General features: G+C 37.9%; 1 protein-coding gene across 2 annotated transcripts; it reads left to right on the forward strand.

The window, feature by feature from the left end:
* Positions 1-603: 603 nt before the first annotated feature.
* Positions 604-24,007, forward strand: npepps (aminopeptidase puromycin sensitive). 2 transcript variants are annotated; one of them, XM_084394540.1, is made up of 23 exons: positions 604-980; positions 3,400-3,484; positions 3,628-3,705; positions 3,886-4,007; positions 5,360-5,467; positions 5,878-6,078; positions 6,722-6,818; positions 6,917-6,950; positions 7,192-7,306; positions 7,425-7,589; positions 7,843-7,947; positions 8,843-8,903; positions 10,207-10,316; positions 10,591-10,654; positions 10,768-10,907; positions 13,128-13,262; positions 13,930-14,149; positions 16,332-16,474; positions 19,582-19,638; positions 19,724-19,831; positions 20,587-20,742; positions 20,905-20,952; positions 22,050-24,007. In XM_084394540.1, exons 1-23 carry the CDS (start codon positions 699-701, stop codon positions 22,194-22,196), a joined length of 2,781 nt encoding a protein of 926 aa, XP_084250666.1. In that variant the 5' UTR covers positions 604-698; the 3' UTR covers positions 22,197-24,007. The 2 variants fall into 2 exon arrangements, with proteins under 2 accessions (XP_084250666.1, XP_084250665.1); XM_084394539.1 differs by having other exon boundaries at positions 655-980; positions 10,771-10,907.
* Positions 24,008-24,096: the final 89 nt, after the last annotated feature.

The following is a 24,096-nucleotide window of genomic DNA, read 5'->3' on the forward strand; positions in this document are numbered from 1 at the left end:
AACTCTACGCGGACGCAAGCGCTGTGATTGGTCTGCTAGGACCGCTCCCTCTTCAGGTGTAATTGCGCGTCAACACGGACAACGACGCAGAAGTATAAATGAAAATCAACGCGTTGCCTACAGTGTAGAGGCTCCGGCGTAGGTCCGACGCAGAAGTATAAATAGGCCTTTATACGCGTAGAGTTGACGCGTTGTTACATTTTTGGAGAGGTGCACGTCAGGGTACGCGCACTACACACAGCCTACGACGTAGCTACGGCGTGAGTTCGACGCAGAAGTATAAATTGGGCTTAAATTAAAGATACCAACGCGTTGCCGTAGGTCCGCAGCGGCAGAAGTATGGACTCGTGCTTAGCACTGCATGAGCGTTGGCTGGTCTTTCCTGAAAAATAAGTTTTTATTAACGCTATTTGAGCATGTGAAACAACACTTATGGGGCAGTTTATGTCAGATTTTGTTGCTGGTTTGAAACATGTTATCTAATTGTGAGTTCGGCAAGCAGTTTTGGAGATTTTAGAATTCCCCCATTCAGATCGATACGACTTGGTCTTGGATCCAATCCGATTCGTTAACGACTTTAGTGAACGAATCATTCAGACTGGTTTGGTGAGCCAATTTAACCGATTCACTGAAAAGCTTCGGACATCTCTACCCGAAGAGGGGGCGGGGCACAGCGAGGACCATCTCCAACGGTTTGTATGTTGTTTTTCATGAGTTGTCGGGTGTCTCTGTCAGTCATACGGCTAGCCCTACCCCGCAATCCGACTCCAATAGCGAAGCCCGTGTCTCCGACTCTCCGAGCAAGCAAACTCCCAGTCCGTTTTAATTCGGTCTCCAGCGTATCGACATTATTCAGCATGCCCGAGCGGAGGCCCTTCGTGCGGTTGCCCACTGACGTCTACCCCGTCAACTACGGGCTGCGCCTCAAGCCCGACCTCATCGACTTCACCTTCGAGGGCAAACTGGAGGCAGCCGTGGAGGTAATGTTGAACCTGATTCCATGCAGCCCCTCTGCCCCCCTCTGGTCTGGGCCCCAATGTCATGCCATTTTAATGTTAAGCCTAGTTTTTCACTTTGCATTTTTATAACTGCTGATACTAGTGTTGTTGCTGCTAATCTGACGAGCTACCTGCTAGTGAACCAGACAGCGGCTTTACACACCACGTCTTTCATATTTACGAGTTCCTGCATGTTCGAATTGTATTATTTGTTACTAAATACTTAAACCTGGTGTCCTCTGAGGTCTGGCTCTCACAATAAAGAGAATGAAGCAGTTAGTTTGTTGCCCCGCAAGCTAAAGCGCTAACTGGCGCTACACTGCTAACCACGTTAGCCTGCAGAGCTGCTGTCAAAAAGCACGTACATACACACATAAATGTCGTAATTTAACCTCCTTCCAGGTTATAGTTTTCACGTACATGGCAGAGACGGTGAATCAGTCCTGTCTACAAGCTCCTGAGTCACTCTGAGCCTGTCTGACAGTTTACATGATACTTTATAGCTTAGAATAATCACAGTGTAGCGCCCGAGGAAATGCTCAGGTGCAGGATGGACTTTGTGGCTGGGGATAAAATAAGTCTGAAACACACATAAATCTTCAAAATCGTTTATTTACGTCTTTCATAAATAGTTGGTCTGGTCTGGTCTGGTCTGATCAATCTCTCCCTCTCTCTCTCTCTCTCTCTCTATATATATATATACATACATACAGATACATATACATATATCAGTGGATCTTTGTACAATCGCAGCCGTTACTGCTGGGTAAATTACTGTGGTTGATCCTGTAAACATATAGAAAAGATGGTAGAGGTAAATGCGGGCCAGATGTGATGAAATTGAGGTCCGGCCTATATCATTGCACTTTGCGTAAGATTGTTTGTGGTGCCTTTTAATAACTCAACAGCTTCACACGTTCAGTCATGTTGCATCCCACTCTCATGCAGCTGTGTTGTGAAAGTCGCCTCACAGTTGATCTTGTCTAGTTGCCAAAACTCATTGGAGCATGAGATTAACTACATCCCCCACAATGCCAAACACATTATGACTGTCATTGTGGACAGATATGGCTCACGTTGATAAACACCATTAAAATAGTGTACTGCTAGTGGCGGCCTTTTGTCACATGGCCAGTGCACTCATTGCATCCAAGTCACATCCAGCTTCAACAAGCCACATGTGCCCTCTAAAGCTTTACCTTGGCAGCTTCAAGCCTCTAAACACAATGCGTGTCTTTATGTAGGATCCAATTCTCCGTAAATGAAGTGTGATAATAGTTAGGTTGAGGAATAATTAAAACAGACACTGGGATGTATTGTGTCTCTTTGTCTGTAAAAGCTAGCTTATGGACAGGAGAGCCTGAAAGCTATTGATCGTCCCGGGAAAGTTTCACTTCAGCATTATGCAATAAATGCAGTCTTAAACAGCCTATTGCAACATAAGACGGCATGCAAACTGTTGGTCTTTTTATTCGTAATCTGATTATATATGCGCACGTCAGAATTTCATAGCAGCAGGAGATGGCCCTTGAGCCTCAGAAAAGCCGTGAGGATTCAGGCGGTTCTTTTTCCATGTGCTCTGTATTTGCTCGTTCTGCTGGAGATTTCCTACAACAAAACGAGAAGCTTGAAATCGAATGCACTCTGACATGAGCAAAGATGAAAACGAAGTAGAGGATCCCAACACTGTTACTCACAGCTGTTTCCTTTTGGGTGTTTTTTGAAAGAAGTCTCACCAAGGCAGCATTATTTGATCGAAAAAAAACAGTAATATTGTGAAATATTATTACAATTTTAAAATGTAGTTTATCACTGTAATGGAAAAGTGTCACGTGATCCTTCATAAATCATTCTAAGTATTATAATATGCTGATTTGGTACACAAGAAGCATTTCTTATTATTATCATTGTTGAAAACAGTTGTGCTGCTTAATGTTTTTGTGGAAACTGATACATTCTTCAGGATTGATGAATAGAAAGTTCAAAAGAACAGCATTTATTTGAAATAGAAATATTTTGTCACATTATAAATGACGCTTGATCAATTTAACGCATTCTCACTGATAAAAAAATCTTACCACAAACTTCATCATTTTAAAATGTGCGGTTAATTTCTCTTTCTGCGTCAGAGAAAGACCCTGGCTTAGTATTTACTAAACCAGGAAGAATTTTCCTGCACTGATTGTCTGGATTGCATGTAAGTGACGTGAGATTGTTTCTTTTTTTTTTATGACCGTTATCTGATCCAGTATGAAACAAAGGAAGGTTCACGACGCTTGCAAAAGGCGATGAAGTGTTATTAGAAAAGAAACCACACACCAAATACTGAAAACTGAGGATCATGAAACTACCGGACCCATGTGAACATTAAAACCGAACTGTATGTCATTGTTCTTGACAGGTTACACAAGGGACAAACCAGATTGTGATGAACTGTGCTGATATAGACATAATTACTGCTTCTTTTGTGCCTGAAGGGGGGGAAGGTGAGTTCTACTCAACTGTAATCCACATTTAGTGATGTATTTGCTCGACTTTTGCCTGATTGCTTGTTCGACCTGCATTAAATGTTTTATAGTCTGTTTTATTTTTAGGATTAACTGTGCTCATTTTCTCCCCGTCCATTTAGAAATTAACGCTACAGGATTTAACTATCAGAACGAGGATGAGAAGGTTACCCTATGTTTCCCCAGCACTCTGCAAAATGGTAAAGAACTCACATTGTGGCCTTCTGCTGTCATGTCAACAGTCTCTGTGTAATGAGTTGCTATAGTGGGTTTATTGACACATGAAAGCGGCTTCAAAGATGAATGGTGTTCCTTGCTCTGTCCTTCTGTTTTATGTGCCTTTTGTTTTGGTTTTTAATCATAGGCTTCTTGTTTTTCAGGGTCAGGATCATTGAAAATAGACTTTGTTGGAGAGCTGAACGACAAAATGAAAGGCTTCTATAGGAGTAAATACACGACTCCTTCGGGAGAAGTCCGCTTCGCTGCCGTCACACAGTTTGAGGTAAACTCATATCAGGGTGCGCGGCTCATTCATCTGTTTGCTCGCTCACTTTCTCTGCCACTGTTTGCTTTATCATCTGTCATGTCCCTGTCTCTCACTCTTTCTGCTCAGTCATTCACTTTCCTCGAAGATCTTGACTCTGTGTCTCTCGATAAAGACAAATTCACATAGTCATTCAGCATTCGCTTTTGTCCCAAGTGACTTACAAATGAGAAAAAACAAGCAGTTTATTATATAAGAGCCTATAATGGAAGTAAAACTGTAAATAGTGGAGAACTTTTTTTTCAGACCCCTTGTTACATAATGTATGTTTGGCCCATGATTTATTGTGTATTGTACCATTATTTAAGTACTCATGCTTATTCATACTTGATAGATTTGAATGTGAGAGGGATATTTAACTGAAAGTTGAGCCTCTTAGCTTGAGCTTTGGTTGAAGTTAACTTAATCAGGGCTCAATGATAAGGATGTCCCGCTGGCTCTGGGCCAGTGTGAGAGAGTTGATGGAAAAGTAATTTGCCCTTTTGGTTGAGTGATGCGTTGCCACTGAAATATTTACATGCATTGATCTTGTGCATCCATTTTTATGCCTTGCCAAGATTAAGCATTTGGTTTTCGTTGATGTTGTCTAAACTGTTGTTGTACATTTTGCTGATTTGTCTGCAAGACAGTGTTATCTAGCTGACTAAGATAGAAGAGGTTTTGTCAAAATTGCACTAAAAAAGGCTTGTTATAGTCTTGTTAAACTACAAACCAATCAGTAATGTTCTGCATCGAATGCCATCGTTTTCCAGCAAAACTGTTTTATTTAGGGTTTTACGTTACATGTGTAATATTTCAAGCTTATTGCAATTATTATATTTTTTTTTAATGAAGAAAAAGTTACTAAAACACGTTGTTACTTGAAAATGCTTTAAAAAAACAACTTTAGGTCAAAAAATATATATACATTTTTTTGATCATTAAAGTTTTGCATTGCATGCCATCATTTTCCAGCAAAAGTGTGTTTTATTTATGGAGTTACATTACAGATATATAATTTTCAGCTTTTCATTTTCTTTCTTAGAAACAGTTTGTGAATTTAACGGAAAATTAAATTAAATGTAAATAATTATAGCAAAACATTGCTAAAAATTTAAATGTAGCATACTTTTATCACTTGGCAATTGAAAATATTGGCAGGGCAAGTAAAAATCGGAAGATCAGAATAGGGTGCTTTTGTGCATCTTCAATCTTTGATGCCATGCAAATATCCCTGCTCGTGTTTGTATCACTGCAACCCATTCTAACCCTGAATCCTCTCTTCCTGTCTCGCTGTCTCCATCTCTCTCATCGTCTCTCACCCGCTTCAGGCCACGGACGCACGTCGAGCTTTCCCTTGCTGGGACGAACCAGCTATCAAAGCCACTTTTGACATCACCCTCATCGTCCCAAAGGAAAGAGTAGCCTTGTCGAATATGGTATGTGTCATTTTTCTTTTTTTAATCCTTCCCTCTGGAAACAAACGTCCCTAAATGGCTTTATTCCCATTACTGTCAGATTTGTGTATTATCTAACCCAGGCCCAGAGGCATTGTGCCTACCCTTGCAAGTCATGACACTTGGCACACATTAAGCTTACTGCAGTAGTTGGTGTTACTGGTGTTACACAATGTTTGGCTGTACGCCGATTAGATTACTTGGCCATTAATGTCGTTTTACTTTTTTATTGAAAATTAAAAAAAACATTTAGTTGAGTTGGACATGGATGCTACATTTATAAACTGAAAGGTTCTGCTCTGAGTTTATGATGATAGTTTGACGTGTGGTTCTGGGAGACTAGTTCCCATACTGAACACACATATTTCAATCTTGTTTCACTTTCTGTGCAGAATGTTGTTGACCGAAAGCCATATCCAGAGGATCACAGTCTGGTGGAGGTGAAGTTTGCCACTACACCCATCATGTCCACCTACCTAGTGGCGTTTGTCATCGGCGAGTATGACTTTGTGGAGAGTACGTCGTCGGACGGTGTGACAGTCCGTGTGTACACCCCTGTTGGAAAAGCAGAGCAAGGGAAATTTGCACTGGAGGTATGAGAGCTGCTCCCTCAGTCTGTGATGGTTTTCTTTTTCTTTTTTTTTTGCTTGTCAAATTCAAATCGGTTTAGCTTTCTTTAGTCTGGATCCCCCAGATTAAATTAGATTTTTACAAACCTAGTAATATTTTTTAAATCTACATTTTTAATGTTTATTTTTTCCAAACATCTGATTAAAATAAAGAAAAAAAGAAACTACTGTTTGAGCGTTTGGAGTCAGTATTATTTTTTTTTATTTTTTTTTAAAGAGGGAGAGAAATTATTACTTTTATTCAGACAAGACACAAAAATGAATGTAAAGAGTTTTACAAATAATTTCTGTTTCAAACAAATGCTGTTGTTTCTTCTTATGATTATTTTATTTAATAATATTAACATTATTATTACTATCTATATGGTATACAGTGTCTTTTTTTTTATCTATAACTGATAAATAGCTGATAATAAAATTGTATAGTATTTGGTCTAAATAAAAAATAAATAGTTTTAAATGATGCAAGTGAATTTAAACTTCTCAACATTATAATGCAGTTTGAGAAATTGATATTCATTTATTTCATATATTATTTAATGCTAGCTGTGGTTGTAATAATACTTTGGTTGTGAAAGTATTAACTTTTTTTTCTTTTTTCTTCCAGGTTGCTACAAAGACCCTTCCGTTCTACAAAGATTATTTCAATGTTCCTTATCCGTTGCCTAAAATTGATCTAATTGCTATTGCTGATTTTGCTGCTGGTTTGTATAATTTACATTATAAATGAAACATCTGTCGCAATAGACTTTGTCTATTATGTTTAACTTGTTTTAACTTTTGGATTTCTCTTGTCCTGTAGGTGCCATGGAAAACTGGGGCCTTGTTACTTACAGGTGATTTTAAGTTTTAAAAGAAATGAATAGCAAACCTGAGACTTCATAAATCATCATGAAAACAGAACCTTGTGCCTTTTGAAAGCGAGCTTCATTAATTTAAGAGAGCTTCATTAATATTTCATATTTCTTGGTACTAGCATGTTAATCCCCAGCAAACCTCAACAACATGAGATGCATTATGTTGTGTTTCGTTCTTATGCATTTTTTATTAGAAAATTTTGTGATTGTCCCCTTGCAGGGAGACAGCTCTGCTGATTGACCCAAAGAACTCGTGTGCGTCGTCCCGGCAGTGGGTCGCCCTGGTAGTTGGCCATGAACTTGCACATCAGTGGTTTGGGAACCTGGTTACCATGGTGAGTGTGTTCAAATGTTCATTGTGGTAGGGTCATGCTACGTTTTTTTTGTAGGTCACAGTGGTGTTTGAATATAACTGTGTTGTTCAGGTTGCTGAGAATATGTCTCTTACTGCAGGAATGGTGGACTCATTTGTGGCTTAACGAAGGCTTTGCATCTTGGATCGAGTACCTTTGTGTAGACCACTGTTTCCCTGAGTACGACATCTGGACCCAGTTTGTATCTGCGGACTACACCAGGGCTCTGGACCTGGATGCGTTAGATAACAGCCACCCTATTGAGGTCTGCATGAGATGAGTGTGTCTCCCCCATAACCCCAAGCTCTCCCATTGTGTGTCTCTGGTGTTTGTTGCTTTTAAGTGTTTGTGTGGACAGCAGGAAGTTTTGATTTGCACTTTGTTTGTCAGTCTGTCTGTCTACTCAGCCATATCTCTTACAGCATTTAAATTCCAGACCCAGATTTAGCCTAATGAAATATTGATCTCCGAGTCATGTTTCAGTGGGTGTGTGTGTGTGTGTTTCTTTTGAATCGTAGGTTGATGTCGGACACCCTTCAGAAGTGGATGAAATATTCGATGCCATATCGTACAGCAAAGGGGCATCTGTCATTCGCATGCTGCATAACTACATTGGCGATGAGGTGAGAGTCATGCTTTTGGCCAGCTTCAGAGAGACACTCAGTGTAAATCTGTCAGACAGGTGGTCGATGTGACTCCCCCAAGAGGATGTATGGAAAGACATGTTGCTTATCTGTCTATTGTGCTAGAGTCTAAGATCTTTAAGCATTTGTAATCTGTCTGATGACTTTTGGTAGTTGTTGCAACCATAGTTCCAGCCATCATTAACACTGACTGAATCTGCCAGTGTGTTCATACTTGGCACACTTTGTTTGATTAAAATGTGTGAATGCTGTTAGTGCGCTTGATTTGAATAGATGGTTTGACTGAAATATGAGCACAAAACTGAACAAAGACATCTAAACAAAATGAAAACAGGACGTGATGTCACAAGATGCGACCCTAAAAAGAACAGAATGCTCAAGGGTATCTGGTTCTTCTCGTCATTGGAAATATGTTGCCTGTTATACAGTTTGGTAAAAGCGTCAGAACCACCTTCTCCTTGCAGCAGATGTTCATTTGTATATGTAACAGAGGAATTCCTTCCACTGTTTTGACTCATTTACATATTTTATAAGCTCTTTTTGACTTCTCAGCTGGTAAAAATAGCATCATATGTACGCACTAACAAACAGGCGCTTTAGCCCGGCACATAGCATTGTTTTGGTTGTCCCGTAAGTTCCGTAGCAAAATATACACCATAGAAGCTGTTTATGTTTTGTATCTTTAGGTTCAGCGTTAAAAATGACCAGGACTAAATTAATCTTTTTTTTTTTCTTTTCTGACCTAAAGAACTAAGAGAACCAAACTGCAAGTTTAAACACCCTTAGATTCAGTCACTTTTTTGCAGTTATCTTTAGAGCTTTGGTTTTGAATGATAATTGATTGAATGATTTTTCTTTTTCTTTTTTTTTCTAGGATTTTAGAAAGGGAATGAATGCTTACCTTTTGAAGTTTCAGCACAAAAATGCATCTACTGGTAAGTTAACTTGCCATAATATTTGTGAAAATTAAGCTTTAACTTTTATCTTGATGACTGAACAGCCTAATGACCTTGTTAAACCCAAATCAGGATTCTTTATAGCAGATTTTAGGCCTGTTAAGAGTATTACATATCACATCACCTGTTAACAATCCAAACAATCCAAATTTAGTTCTAGAATTTTAAGAAAAAATGGGTCTTAAATATCTTATCTATTTTAAATTTGAATTATTCAAGCTGGGTTTTAACCATGAAAACTGCCAAAGAAGCTGGGATTGTGGTTTAAAATAAAAACCAAAATCACAATTGTTTGATCTAATGCATATAACCAAGTCCCAACTTTACATTTTTTCTCTTTGGATATTCCGTTACACTCAGATGCACATCACAATAGGGAAGAAAAGATCTGTCACTACTTCCGTTTCATAGCTACTTTACATATGAATAAATGACTTCTTAAAGCTGTAGTCTGTAACTTTTGGCACTCTAGTGGTTAATAAACAGAACTGCGTGCGTCTTGCGGTTTGTCTATGATGTCTATGACGAGTCACGCAGGTGGTGGTACGACCCGTACCAGTCTGAATATAAACACTTATTATAGGTGTACCGTATAGTCATTCAGGATAAGACAAAAACACGGTTTGGAAAATGGATTCATGATGTACTCGCATAGCATATTATATACATTTTGTAAGTTTTGAACACAAAAAAAGTCAGCTTTAAAGTCTGTGTTTATAAGCTTAAACTGTATTTGGTATGAACACAATTCAATTAAGTTGTAAATCACAGTTATTTGTGTGACAATTACTCATTAGTTCATAATCATGGCAGTTCTAGCAGTTTTATCTTGAACTGTAGAAAGCTTGCAGTGTGTTATTGAGGGAGTTTCACTGCATAAAATTTGGATGATATGTCTAACATTTAGTTTGAGCTTGACTTTTGTCTGTACCTTATGATATTTTCAAACTTTATACATTTTAATACAGTATTACAAATTACATTTTTATAATATAAAATTAGCCATTAGTTTTCACTTGTGCTCCGTGTACTGTTAATAGGAAAAGATATCCATAAGGAAGTGATTAAGCATTGCCTTGAGGCCAATGATCCGATCCAAACAACAGAAATTACAGCTGTAGTAATAACATGGTGTTACGTTGTAATTCTGACACAGCATAGTATTTGGCGGGAGAGTTGTGGGCGTGTGAACTGGCACCAGTGTTGTTATTATGCTTTGTTAATTGTTGTGTAGTCAGAAATAAAAGGTGTGACGTTCTCTCTTTCTCTTTTTCTATCCCAGAGGACCTATGGGAGTGTTTGGAGAAAGCAAGCGGGAAGCCTATTGCCGCAGTGATGAATTCCTGGACCAAACAAATGGGCTTCCCTATTATAGTAGTGGATCAAGAGCAGGTAACATTTACAGACCCATTCTCATCAATTTTGTTTTGTCATCATCCAGCTCAGAGGGATTGTTTTTCTTTCAAATTTCTCTGGATGTTCTTTCCCCTAAAGTTTTCAAATACTATTTAAATAACCCTCGGGGTATTGAGAAGTCTTGCTGAGATGGACTATGAGCTTCTCAGCGAGCATCTGGTAATAACAACTGTTGTCTTGGCAATACAAGATGTAATCAGAGCTGAAATAATTGCTTTTCATTTTTCTTTTTTTCTTTTTTCCTTTCCAGCATGGCAGTGACCGTGTGCTGAAAATGTCTCAGAAGAAGTTCTGTGCTAGTGGACCACGTAATGGTACGTGCCAAAAAAAGAGAGCAGTTAAACTAGGCACTGAACCCGCTGACTGTTTAACAATTTATTTATCTGTCTTTTTCTGACTCCGTTATACCCTAATTTCCGTGTGCTAGAAGAGGACTGCCCCAATTGGATGGTTCCCATAAGTATCTGCACCAGTGAGGACCCAAGCTGCACTAAGATAAAGGTTCTGTTGGACCAGCCTGAAACCACAGTTAACGTCACCAACGTTGCACCTGACCAGTGGGTCAAGGTCAGATTGCTGTGTTTTATGTATTTTATTGAAAAGGCTATTTATACTTCAAATTGGGACGACTCAAAGATTGACAACCCATCTCATGAACATGTATAAAAAGGGGTCAAATTATGGAAAATGGTATAACTAAAACAGCTGCTTAATTTTGGGGGTCAGAGAGGTTGAAAAAGGTCATATAAAACTAAATTCAAGGTTCCTGTGCAGCTTGGATAAGTATGGAATTAGATTTAAGTCATTTCCAGGTAGGGGTGGGCGATTATACCGGTAGACACGATTAACCGGTAGATGTTTGTCAACTGGAATAGGATTTTGGACTATCATGTCTGTCACGGTTATGCTCATGTAATGTTGCTGTGCTGCGAGGTCACGCTTCTCGCTTGCATGCGTTTTTTAGCATTGCGGTTTACAAACAAGATGATTTTAAACCATTGAAGCGCAATTAACAACTGAACTGAGGGCTTTTTGCCGCCTAACTGGGAACCGCCTGAACGGTTAAATACACATACCTATGTGTCAAAGTATTGCAATTAAACATAGTCATTTATGTCTTAAGTGAACGTAAACAGTTGAGAAAGAAAACACATGAGTATATTGGATCCGTGCAGTCTGTCTTAAAGTGACAGCATCCAAATTTACCTGCTATCATTATTAATATTAAATAAAATTAAAAAAAGAGAGAGAATCTCTCACTTCTCTTGGCTGAATCACTTTTGGAACTTTAATAAGAATGTATATTTAATTTACACAGTAAAGACAACGCATTGTTTTATTATGCGTTTGATTACTTCATACATTTTATGTAGTATTTCTAGTGCTTGAAGTTTTCAGGCATTTCTATTTAATTTGTGTCTTTGATAAAGAGCAAAGAAAAAAAACTACAATAGAACAGTTTACTCGTCTTCAGCAAGCTAAGCTTGATAGTTTTTGTTAGGCTAGTATTGGTTTTTTAAATGAGATTGAAATTGAACAGAACTGAAAGTATTATGAAATTTCAAAGGTATCAAACGTTTTGATATCATAACCTTATTCAAAGCAAAAATAACTGTATCATGATATATATATATTATATATATATATATATATATATATATATCTTATATAAGATCCATCTATATTTAAATTATTCAGTAATGAATATGCAATGTGTTTTTCACATTTGATTGATTACTGTAGTTTTTGTTGTAGCATCAAAATTGGAATAAAGTATTGATATTTCACTGGTGTCTAAACATTTGTACCACTGACCCAATCCTCATCACTGAGCCCTGCAGGAGCTGCTCTAAATTTGTGCTGTACTGTTAAATGAAAGATAAAATATGATAGAGCAATAGAATGAAGAGTGAAAGTAATAGAAGCTCATACAATGCATTTAAGCATGAAAATAACTGAAGGAAATATTTATTTGATGAACAAATTAAGCCAACTAATAATATGATTTAGATTCTTTTGGTTTCTCTACCAATACGTTTAAAAATTACAAATGCAGTGAAAATACAGGTATCGGTTATACGTTATCGGTATCGGACTCGTTCTGGAAAAAGTGGTATCAGTGCATCCCTAATATCGTTACTGTGAAATAAAATGACTCGTATCATGATTTTGGTCGTATCGCCCACCCCTATTACCAGGTCTGGAAAAGTATGTAAAAAGAAAACAGTCTGGAAACACAAATATTTTTCCACACACTATTTACCCTATTTAGGTTTCTAAAATATAAAAGTAAGAATTTCTAAATATAAATTGATCATATAAGCAGTGTGAATTCATTGCAAAATTTAGTGATCATTTAGTGATTCTTTACCATAAGCGAGTCTCTTTTGAACTTCACTAAAGAATGTTTATGTGCCACTCAAACCAGAAACCGATAAAGGAGCAAACAATCATTTAATTCAGACTGTGCTTTTTGCTGTTTGGTGGTCATGCAACATCAAACCACAATTACATCATCAAACCAATGTGTCAGAGGTGATATATGCAGGTTATAAAGCGTTTTAGGTTCTTCTCATCATTCAGGCGTATGCTATCACTTCGACAAAACCAATGATGGAAAAAACGTTTACTTATAAAAATATTTACAGATGACTGTACTATATACCAAATAATGCTGCATGAGTCATTTGTTTAATATGGTCTGAAAAAAATGTGTAGGAACCCTGTAAACAACAGCATGTATGCAATCTATATGTCCAAACTGTGTGCGTTTTCTTCCATGTGCAGATTAATCCAGGTACCGTAGGCTTCTACAGGATCCAGTACAGCTCAGCCATGCTGGACAGTCTTCTGCCTGGTATCCGAGACCTCACACTGCTGCCTGTGGACCGCCTGGGTCTGCAAAACGACCTCTTCTCTCTGGTGAGACGCCACACATGAGCCTGAATCATTGGTTTGCAAGAGTAGAGGCTCAGGTCTCCACCTTGAGTCAGTTCTCAAGTATTTATGATGAAGACTTGGGTGAAGAGTCAAGTTACACAGTCTTATGGAAGTCAGGTTCTTTCAAGCCTCCAGGTCTGACTAATACATTATAAATTCTGAATCAAATCGTGTGAGTTTTGTAACTTAAGCTTAAAAAAGACTTACAAGACTGCTGAGAAATGTTAAGTTGAATTTTTGCTAGAACTATAAAAATGTGTAGGAAGTGGTTATCAGATTCTTTACCGTGCAAATATTTTTAATTTCCATTGGCCCATTTCAGTTGATTTGTATAATAATGATCTAATCATACAGGACCAAAAATCCAATTAAATGTATTACAATAAATTTGAAAAAATATAACTAATTAGTGTATTATGTGCTTAGTGCTTCATTGATTTAGTATTGGTGTTTCACTGAGCTCTTTTATAGGCTACAGTTCTTTTTGTCAGCGTCGCTATTATTGTGTTCAGTGTTACTGAAAGGTTTCTTGAGAAAAGCAATTTCAACAATATCATTATTCATTTCAGTGTCTCCTCTCCGTCTGTTACCGCCTTCTGTTTTTAATAGTGTTGTGCTGTCTCTCTCTCTCTCTCTGTCATGCCCTCAGGCTCGAGCAGGTATGATCAGTACTGTGGAGGTGTTGAAGGTGATGGAAGCATTTGTGAATGAGCCAAACTACACGGTGTGGAGTGACCTGAGCTGTAATCTGGGTGTTCTGTCCTCTCTGCTCTCACACACTGACTTCCATGAGGACATCCAGGAGTTCATCCGAGATCTCTTCACCCCTATCGGCATGAAGCTGGGATGGGACAGCAGAGCCGGAGAGGGTGAGAGCCAGAACTCAAAATTCATAAAGAGATAGTTCACCCAAAAATCCAAACGGTCATAATTTACTCACTGTCATTCCAACCCTGTTTGATTTACTTTCTTCTGTGGAACATATAAAGAATATAATTTGAAGCTTTTGAGCCCATTAACTTTGAATGAAAAAAAAAAAACTTTGTTCCACAGAAGAAAGTCATACGGGTTTTTCAGGTCAACTGTACATTTAAAGCAGGGTTTCTCAAACTCGGTCCTGGAGGGCCACTGTCCTGCACAGTTTAGCTCCAACCCTGATCAAACACACCTGAGCAAGCTAATCAATGTCTTCAGGATCACTAGACGCTCACGGCTAGGTGTGTTTGATCAGGGTTGGAGCTAAACTGTGCAGGACCGAGTTTGAGAAACCCTGATTTAAAGATTTTTTTTTCTCCAAAGGCCATTTGTTAGCAAATTTTTTTCATAATTTAGTTTTACGTGACAATTTTCTCAACTTTTTATACCTTCTAAATGTTAATAATATTAGTTGATATCTTTACATGTGCAATGAGTGATAACTCACCTGCCAATTTGCTAAATGCTGTATGGGAGTTGATATATAAATGTGGGCGAGCATATGTTAATGTTCTCATAGTTAGGATGTAATAACCATGGCAGTATCACAAACCTTTTTTTATTTTTTTTTATTTTTTACTTTTAATAAAAGGTCAGGGTTAGGATTGTCACAATACCAAATTTCCTGTAGTCAATACCAGTATCAGTAAAATTGCATTTTTCATATTCAATATACATTTTTATACTAATGCAAAAACAAATGTTATTGATTAGACTCATTTATTAAGTTAAGTTCATGTAAATATCTTTAGAAATGCATATATTAATATCAGTTAAATTAAATTTATATATAAATGTTTAAAATGTCATGTAGCCTTCAAGTATTTCTTTAAATGTATAAATATTAGTGCTGATAATTGATAAAAAGATGATACTATTTTCTGTAATTAATCGTATCTAACATGAAAATTACAAAATTTGTAATACTTATTTTCACATTAGCTAGATTTACATGGACACCTTTTGTTTCAATCTGAATGAATTCGAATGTAGTGTTTTAATGAACGCTAAATAAAGTGTTAATGTTTGTCAAGCTTCAAATCGGAATAGATTTTTTTGACATGCGCGCACTGCACGAATATACAGAGTTTCTCGCTGTTTGCGCATACTATTTTCTTACATCGCTTCTTTTCTTGGTTTGAAGAGCAGACTTGATATTTAGATATTTCGGGTCCTAATTAGGAGACGACAAGCACATGAACCGTTGCGCCGTGCTGCCTATATTTATCAAGCAGTAAAACCCCCCTTTCCCTCACTCATAACAAGTGTGGTTATCTGTGGATGATAGTCCGAAACGAGAACTGTTGGCATGTTGTCCTGTTCCACATCACAGACGATGAGTGGAAAGGGAATTTTAAAATGACACGACAGTCATTTGACACTTTATTTAACAACAACAGCTCATTACACACGCCAATACGCTATTTCTACGTCATTGCTTTCCAGTTTCGGTTTTCAATCCGATCAAGTGTTTACATGTCCTATCAAACGGATTAGAAAAGGTTTAAACCACCCCTTACAATCCAAATGAAATTTTAATTGGATTGGATTTAGGGTCCAAATTAATGTAGAAACACCAAAAAGATTATATATTTTAAATATTAGTTTAATGGCTTGTTTTTACTAAGTATTATAAATGTCAGTATCACCAATAACTGCTGCTGCTACTGTCTCTATTGAATGGATTTTTTCCTCAATTTCTAGGGAGGAGTTAATTTTGCACATTTAATTTTAACTTAATAAAATAGGCTTTTAATTTAATTTTCACAATAAGTAAGAAAATTACTAGTTAAAACATTTGGTAGTAATATATTTAAGTGTGAATTGATCCTCTCGATACAACTTCTGTATCACAAGTATTTGCACTTGCACAATGGTCAGACGTTCATCTAGATTCGGGACTGTTTCTCACACAAATGTTTGTTTGCATGGTACCTTAATCCCTTTTTACAGTGAAATATCTTATTTTATTTTAGCTTAATGCTTTTTGGTTGATTAGTTGTCATTCATTTGTCATGAGACATTCAAATGAAGTGCTCGTTCGTTTGTTGCCCCTCTCCCCTGTCTCTTGTTCAGGGCATTTGGACGCCCTGCTGCGAGGTCTGGTGCTGGGGAAGCTGGGTAAAGCGGGGCATAAGGCCACTCTGGAGGAGGCCCGGCGGAGATTCAAAGAACATGTGGAGGGTAAACAGATTCTGTCTGCAGACCTCAGGAGTCCAGTGAGTCCTCTAGCATAACACAGACACATTTGCATCATGGTGCACTTAGCATGTATTGCCGTGGAGAAAGATGCCAAGGCTTAGACTCTATTGGTGGAGACAAAAAAGATGAGATACTTGGGTACCTTCCAACTCTTCAATTAGCTCATCCACAGTTTTTATCAAATCTTCTGGCTACTCCCTAATAGTGGCATGGTCTGTTTTGAAACATTTATCACGTGTTGAAGGCCAAATAAGACATTACTGTATTATGCAGGTGCAAGTTTAGCTTAGGTGAGATGTACAGTGTCATTGTGCAGTCAATAGGGGCTTTTGCACCGGTTAGTTCTAGGAACTAGCCACCAGGGTGGTTTCCCGAGAACGAATGGTTCCCCTAGAAACATTTTCCTGTTTGCGTTCACACAGCTAGTAGGAACTCTGAAGTGACGTAAACCGGGCTTGTTGTTGTGACTTTTATTTTGACGGCGCGGTGGACCTTTATTTTGATGAGCCTGAGCTCATAGTGCTCGCATTCTCCGTGTTCGATTAGTTTAGGATCTGTCCAACACGTTATTAGATAGAACTGTTATGCAAAGAAAGTAGACAGTAAATGAAAAGGTATTAGCGTATGCTGTGTGGTTGATGTCCAATGTTGCTAGATGAGCAGAAATATACAGTAGTCAACATTTGAAGTGGATCAAAACCTTTCGTTGACGTTATACATGAATTTTGAACAATACCCGTTCTTGTCTTTGGACAACTTTGATGAATTTTTTTATCCACAAGTCAAATGTTGACTACTGTATAATGTTTCTCTTGGTCCCTCTAAAGTTGCGTTGGATTTTCTCCTCAGTGTAAAGGTTAAAGGGTTACTTCAGGATTTAGCATTAAGCTTTGTATTAGTAGAAAACCTGTAGTATTTTCGAATTACCATGCTTTCCACCCTCATATGACCCTGAGACAAGAGATTTATGTATTTTTTGTCTGGAAAAAATCGTCATTTTGCGTCATCGGAGGATTTTCTGGACAGAGGCTAAAGACTACAGGCAGTAGAAGGCGTTGTTCCGCATGTTTTCAGCCCGCCCATACAGGGTGGGATCTCACTCACAGAATGTACACACAGTCAGCCTTTCTTTGGAAGCTAAGCTAGCAAGCTCTTGTTCTGTGGAGAAAGCTGAATAGTAGGAGAAAGCTGAGTAAGTAACCATCCTCCTTTTCCCGGACTTGTCCGGCGGGCGAGATCGTTCAAAATGTCCGGGATTCAGCTTTTGCTTTCTGCGGTCGCCATTCATTATTTACATGCACACCTTTCAATCTAACTGAATTCATTCCGATTGGTGAATTTGAATGTAGTGTTTACATGAACGCTAAACAAGTGATCGGTTGATGTGCGTTTTAACATTGCTAAGAAAAATTCCCGCTCCTCCGTGAGAGATGCGAGACCCGGCGCGTCTCAGTAATCACGCCACCGGCCTCGCGCCGTTCTCCCGCGGCCGTCAGCCTCGTCCTGCTCTTCACAGTAAACATGATGAATGGCGACTGTAGAACACAAAAGCCGAATCCCGGACATTTTGGACGATCTCTAAATCCCTCGCAAACTCATCACGTAGGCTAGCTTTGTTGTTTTCAACAACTGCGCACTCTTACCGATAGGCGTGTCCTCCTAAGGCAGCGAAGCAAGTGCATTCTGGGAGTTGTTGTCTTTCATCCACATAAGCCAAAAATACATTTTCTGGCTTTTCTCAGTCTAGAAAGCTCCAAATTAAAAAATTTCTTCACATTTCTTCTACTTAAATGACCTATTTTAAATACACATTCATCTTCCCAGAGGTGAAGTATCCCTTTAAGAGGTCCATCTATCACTGTTTTCCATGTTCATAGAGTTAGTTTGTGGAGTAAATAAATAGGCTATAATCTGTGTGTTTACACGGCTTTTTAAAAAATGGTGGGTGCTGGTCTTTCGCGTGCGTTCGGCCAATCAGTGTACACTCACGTCACTGGTAGTACCTATAGTGCTGGTTTAGACCCACCTCTGAAGTAGGAGCTAAATTAGTTCCTCCAAAAGTAGTTCCTAGAACTAAAATCGTTCCTGGGGTGCGAACAGGCCAAAAACCGGGTACTTTCGCCAATAGTTCTAGGAACTATGAAAAGTTTCCTCTTATGCGAAAGCCCCTTTTGTAACCCCTAGCTTGAAGGCCAAAAGAAGAGCTTACTATCGTTATGAAGGTGCAAATTCATGGCAAATTCAGCTAAAGGGAGATGTACAATGTAAATCACAGAAGCCTGAAATTACAGAATGTCGTTAATTTATTCTGCAAATATATAAGAAATGTAACAAAAAAACCAAACAAAAAATGTCTTATTTTTTAATTGGTGGTCTTGTATTGTTTTTATTAGTTCTGTATCAACTAGGGATGTGATGATGACAAAATGTTTCCCCCGGTTGAAAGGCGCGTGACAACCACCTCGCTTTTAAATCACTTATGAATGCCCATGCGGCCGTGCGCTTTTTACCTTCGCTTTCGAATTAGCAGCGATTCTGGGAGGAAATTGCTTGAATTGGTGGGTTCATTTTCATTCTTAATGGAAAAACACAACAACAAAACAGCTCAATGACCAACTCGCTTATATTAAACACAAAACTTTCATTAACAAAACGAATAAGCACGGCAGCCTCATTCTTGTGGTGTGCTTGAAGGGGTGTGTGTGTGTGTGTAAAGGGTTACCTCCGAATGCTGCCGCCTTCATCAGGCAAAATTTACAGATTGCCTCAATGTTTGTAGGTTCCCTATTAGCACTGGGTTTAACTCCAAAATATTGCCAAATCGGCGCTTTTAAATTTAGTTTTGAAACCAAATCTTCCGCCATCGTCTTGTCTGTCAGCTTGCCTCACTCTCGTCACATGATAAATGAAATCTGACTCATGCTGCTGATCTGTGCTGTGACTCTCGTCTCGTTCTCGTTCTCATTGTAGTGTCTGTTCTCTAAAATGATTTTTATTACGGCAAGTGATGTAATCGGTGTGTGGCTGAACGCCGTGTAACACCGGTAATACTGACCATTGCAGCAAGCCTAGTTTCAACATGTCCCTGTAAACAAAGGTGGGTTTTTTTTCTTCTAATTTTTAGGTGTACCTGACAGTTCTGAAGCACGGAGACAGCACAACGCTTGACACCATGCTCAAGGTGACAATTTACACACGTCTAAACATTGGTTACAGCGTTAAAGGTGCAAACAAATAAAATGGCATCTTTCATTTTCTGTGTTCAGCTTCATAAGCAGGCAGATATGCAGGAGGAGAAGAACCGCATCGAGAGAGTGCTGGGAGCCATTCCCGCTCCTGACCTCATCCAGAGAGTGCTTAACTTTGCCCTGTCGGTACGTGAATACGCACACACTTACTGTAGAAAATAGGTCAGAGTGTGGAAAATTTTAAAGCACCAGAAACACGCTTTGCAAGAGCTTCTATAATATCATGATTATAGCTATTTTGTTATTTTATTTTAGCTGTTAAAAATAAGAGCAAATAATACAAACAAGAGGAAGAATATAATAGAACAAATATACAGATTAAATAAACTTTCAGGTACAGTAGGCTTATTTAGCATAAAAGAAATACTACATAAATTGAAAAATCAAATGTTAAAGTAAAACACTGCATAGTCTTCTCTGTATGAATTAAATATAAATTGATTATTACTAAAGATACAAAAGTTATAGTCAAGAGCAGTGAGTGATTTTCTGTTTTTTGTTGTTTGATTGACATTAATGACACAGGTTTATAAAGCTGCTGTCACTTTAAGAATTAATATACTGATACACATCCAGTTTTTGCCCAACTGTTTGTTAATTTAAGACATAACTGACTGTGTTTGAGTATTTCACAAGATGGGCATTTTTGCATAATTGTATGTTTATGTATCTTTAATATTAATGTTTAAAGATTGAAACAATTTTCCCCAGGAGATCAATAAATCACCATTTTCATCTCGGTCTCATCTTTGAATTAACATTCTCACAAGAAATCCAATCTGACACGCTCATTCTCTGAGCTCTAATCTGAATCTTGAGGAATTAAAAATCTCCAGTGACAGTGTGAACAGTGACACTGATTCTGGCTGTGGTATTTTTAGGAGGAGGTTCGTCCCCAGGACACTGTGTCTGTAATCGGGGGCGTAGCTGGAAGCAGCAAACAGGGGCGCAAAGCTGCATGGAAATTTGTTAAGGACAACTGGGAAGAACTTCATAACCGTTACCAGGGCGGCTTCCTCATATCAAGACTCATCAAGGTGAAACAAGTGCAGCACACAAGTAGAGACGAAAGTACAGATAAAATAAGCAACACAGTAAAGTAAATTAAGATGAGAAATACTGTACCAAATCTAATTTGGTTGTGTATAATCACTATATGTATGCAGTGTTGATGCGTTGTTTTTGATTCTTCACTGCAGCTGACAGTGGATGGGTTTGCAATAGATAAAATGGCTGCTGAAGTTAAGGTGAGCATCATGTGCTTTCTCATGTCACTTGCAAAGCCTTTTTTGCATTCTACAGACAATGTTGTCCAAAGTGAATGGAAATTTCTGTAATGTACGATTTTCTAGCTATGTTCTGCTCGGAAATTTTGCTTTTGGGAAGGCTTTACTATGTAAGCAAATTGTTCAGTTGAATTGAATTTTTATCAGTGAAGCCGGTTCACTAATCTGAAGGATTTATTACTAAATCAGATTGAATATGAATGAGTTATAAGCCCTTATACAGTTATCAGAAAAATGTATAAACTCTGTACAGGAACACTTATCTGTTAATATAATGTCTTTAAATAAGATATAAATAAGATATACAAATGTATATACAATAACACACAAAAAAAAACTGTGTATCACTTAATGTACGAATGCCACCCAATTATATAACAAAATATGAAACAAAATGGTATTTATTTCCTTTTTTTGCACGTTTTTAAAGTTTCATTTTCTGAATCGCACCAAACCTGTCAATGAAATGTCCTGGTCGTATTTTGGCCTAAAAATAAAAAAAAGATTTTATAGAGAGCTGTTTTGAGTTTCACTTTAAAATGAAAATTCTGTCATCATGTACTCACCCTCATGTTGTTTCAAACCTGTATGAATTTCTTTCTTCTGCTGAACAGAAAGGAAGATATTTAGAAGAATGTCAGTAACTAGACAGTTTCTGGTCTCATTGACTTCCATAGTATATTTTTTTCCTACTATGGAAGTCAATGAGACCAGAAATTTCCCTGCACATATCTTCCTTTCTGTTCAGCAGAAGAAATAAATTCATACAGGTTTGAAACAACATGAGGGTGAGTATATGATGACAGAATTGAAGTGGAGTATCCCTTTAAAAATGAATGAATGAATGTCACCCCATTATATAAGTTGGATTTATTTTCAAGAAATGTATGACAAGCTAACATATCAAACAGAACTTGTCACAGAAAGAAGTTTGTTTGGTTTCACATGATGCAATAGATTTCAATAGAAACAATAGATATCCTGTTAAAGATGAAGATAACTTAACCACTGCAGGTTGCTGTTCTTCACAGAAATGCTGGTTGTTTTTCTGTTTTCAGAGTTTCTTTGAAAGTCATCACGCACCAGCGGCCGAGCGCACGGTACAGCAGTGCTGCGAGAACATTCTCCTGAACGCCGCCTGGCTCAAGAGAGACGCAGATGACATCCACCACTATCTCCTGCAGCGGAAAGCGCCCCCTGTCTGACCTCCGAACTTTGACCCCTCCCTGACCTGCTCACTCACTCCAAAATGAGCATCATCTGGCTATCTTCAGCGAAAAACAGAAATGATTTCAAAACTGCAACTTCATCTTAAGAATTACCCAAGAGTCAATAAAGAGAAGTGAAACTAGGAAACAAGACCGTTATTCACGCTTGAGTGTGACGTAGTTCCCCGTTCTGCCAGTGGGAGGCGCAAGTGCACTCGAGCAGAGGTGTGACTGAAACGCAAGAGATTCTCCATGTTATTTTATGAGCTGGTAATGCATGTCAACACACCGTTCCCTCAGTATGGCACCCCTCTTAATGCAGTGGTATTATAACGCAATCATCTCTCTTTCCTCGCATTAACCGGTAAAAAAAAAAAACACGAAAAAAATCAAGCATGATGTTGATATGCTCATTTTTAAGTTTGTTTGTTTGTGTTTTCTTTTGTTCTGTACAAATGAGGATCTCCTCCTTCAGTTTTATTAGTAATGGCTATATACGCATTTTACCCAGAATCCTCTGCGGCGTGACTGGGCAGAATGGAGGTTAAAGGTTGGGATGCACTGGTAACTGAACGGACTCTATGGTAACGGCTCTGAATCCCATCGTTAGTAACGGTTAGGACTGAAGACGCATAAGCATGGTACTGTGTGTATATTGTAAACTGCGAGCATTAGTTCTGAGACCTTCAATTAATCTGAAATGTGATTATATATACATACGTCTTTGCCCTTGTCTCCTGTACGTCACTGTCATCTGTTCTTCAGCACTTCCAGCGGTTTATACCTCCAGAAACTGCGAGAAATCGACACAATGGAAGAAATGTCATTAGCATCTGCCATGATAATGCAAAGCTGTTAGAGAAACATTTTATAAGATCTATTTAATGATTATTTTACTGTTGTTGAAATCAAAGAAAACCCCCCAAAAAATTCATGATTTTACCTGGTTTCTAATTTGGAGGCCTTAAATTGTTCGATGGCATGGTACCCTTGTTGAACCCTGAACAGAATTTATTATCTGATGTGGCGCCCAATGTGGTTCATGATCATCAAAATCTGTCTCTAAATCTTTCCCTGAAATGTGCTTTTGTTTAAAAATACAATTGATGTTCATTAAAGAAGATGAGAAAAAAAATATGGGCACAACTGTATTGTTGGAATGCTATATTGGATTTGTACATGTGAGGTATGACTCTTCATGCTCTTATGTTTTTGTGCATTTTGTAAACGATACACAAATGAACATGTATTCCTTAAATGTATATGCCATAGACATTCACACATTTCAAATGAGTGTTTCAAAAACATATCACTTATGAATATAAATGTAAATAATGAGTTCAAATCATGTGCAGCAGGTTCAATGGGAGGAAAGACGAGGACTTTGATTTGATCAGGATTACAAATGCTAAGTTTTGGTCAATGAAGCACAGATATGATGATGTAAGGTCACCTATTTTTGCACAGATTTTATGTTGGGAGCTTGTGTTCACTGTGCAACATGCAGACTGCAGTTTGCATATCTGCTATTTGGATAGCAGATTTCAAATATCAATTTGTCTGATTTCACAAGATTTTCATTGCGTTATTGCCGAAGACAACAATATAAGGCAATAAAGGAAATCACATCTGATGCAAGAGAGGAAACTTTTGCGGTGGACTGCTTGCATCTATAAAAGTATTAAAAATTACAACCGATACATCTGTTCCAGCTTTAAAATTAGCTGGTAGCTTATTAAACGCAGTCGTGAAAAAACTGGAAATAAGATTTGTTTAAAAATGTCATGGGAAATAAAATCGTGTAAAAATCATACATTTCTATAGTGAATATGTTTTTTTAGATATGCTCAGAGATTAAATATTTTGTCGGCTGTAAAGTATTCTTTGAAAATTCATC

The sequence above is a fragment of the Rutilus rutilus genome, assembly GCF_951802725.1.
Source record: "Rutilus rutilus genome assembly, chromosome: 22".
NCBI lineage: Eukaryota > Metazoa > Chordata > Actinopteri > Cypriniformes > Leuciscidae > Rutilus > Rutilus rutilus.

Coding starts and splice junctions, on each gene's coding strand:
- npepps (XM_084394540.1), top strand. CDS start 699: ATGTTGTTTTTCATGAGTTGTCGGGTGTCTCTGTCAGTCATACGGCTA. Junction 5,468..5,877: donor GAGTAGCCTTGTCGAATATG/GTATGTGTCATT, acceptor CTTTCTGTGCAG/AATGTTGTTGACCGAAAGCC. Junction 7,307..7,424: donor TTGGGAACCTGGTTACCATG/GTGAGTGTGTTC, acceptor CTCTTACTGCAG/GAATGGTGGACTCATTTGTG.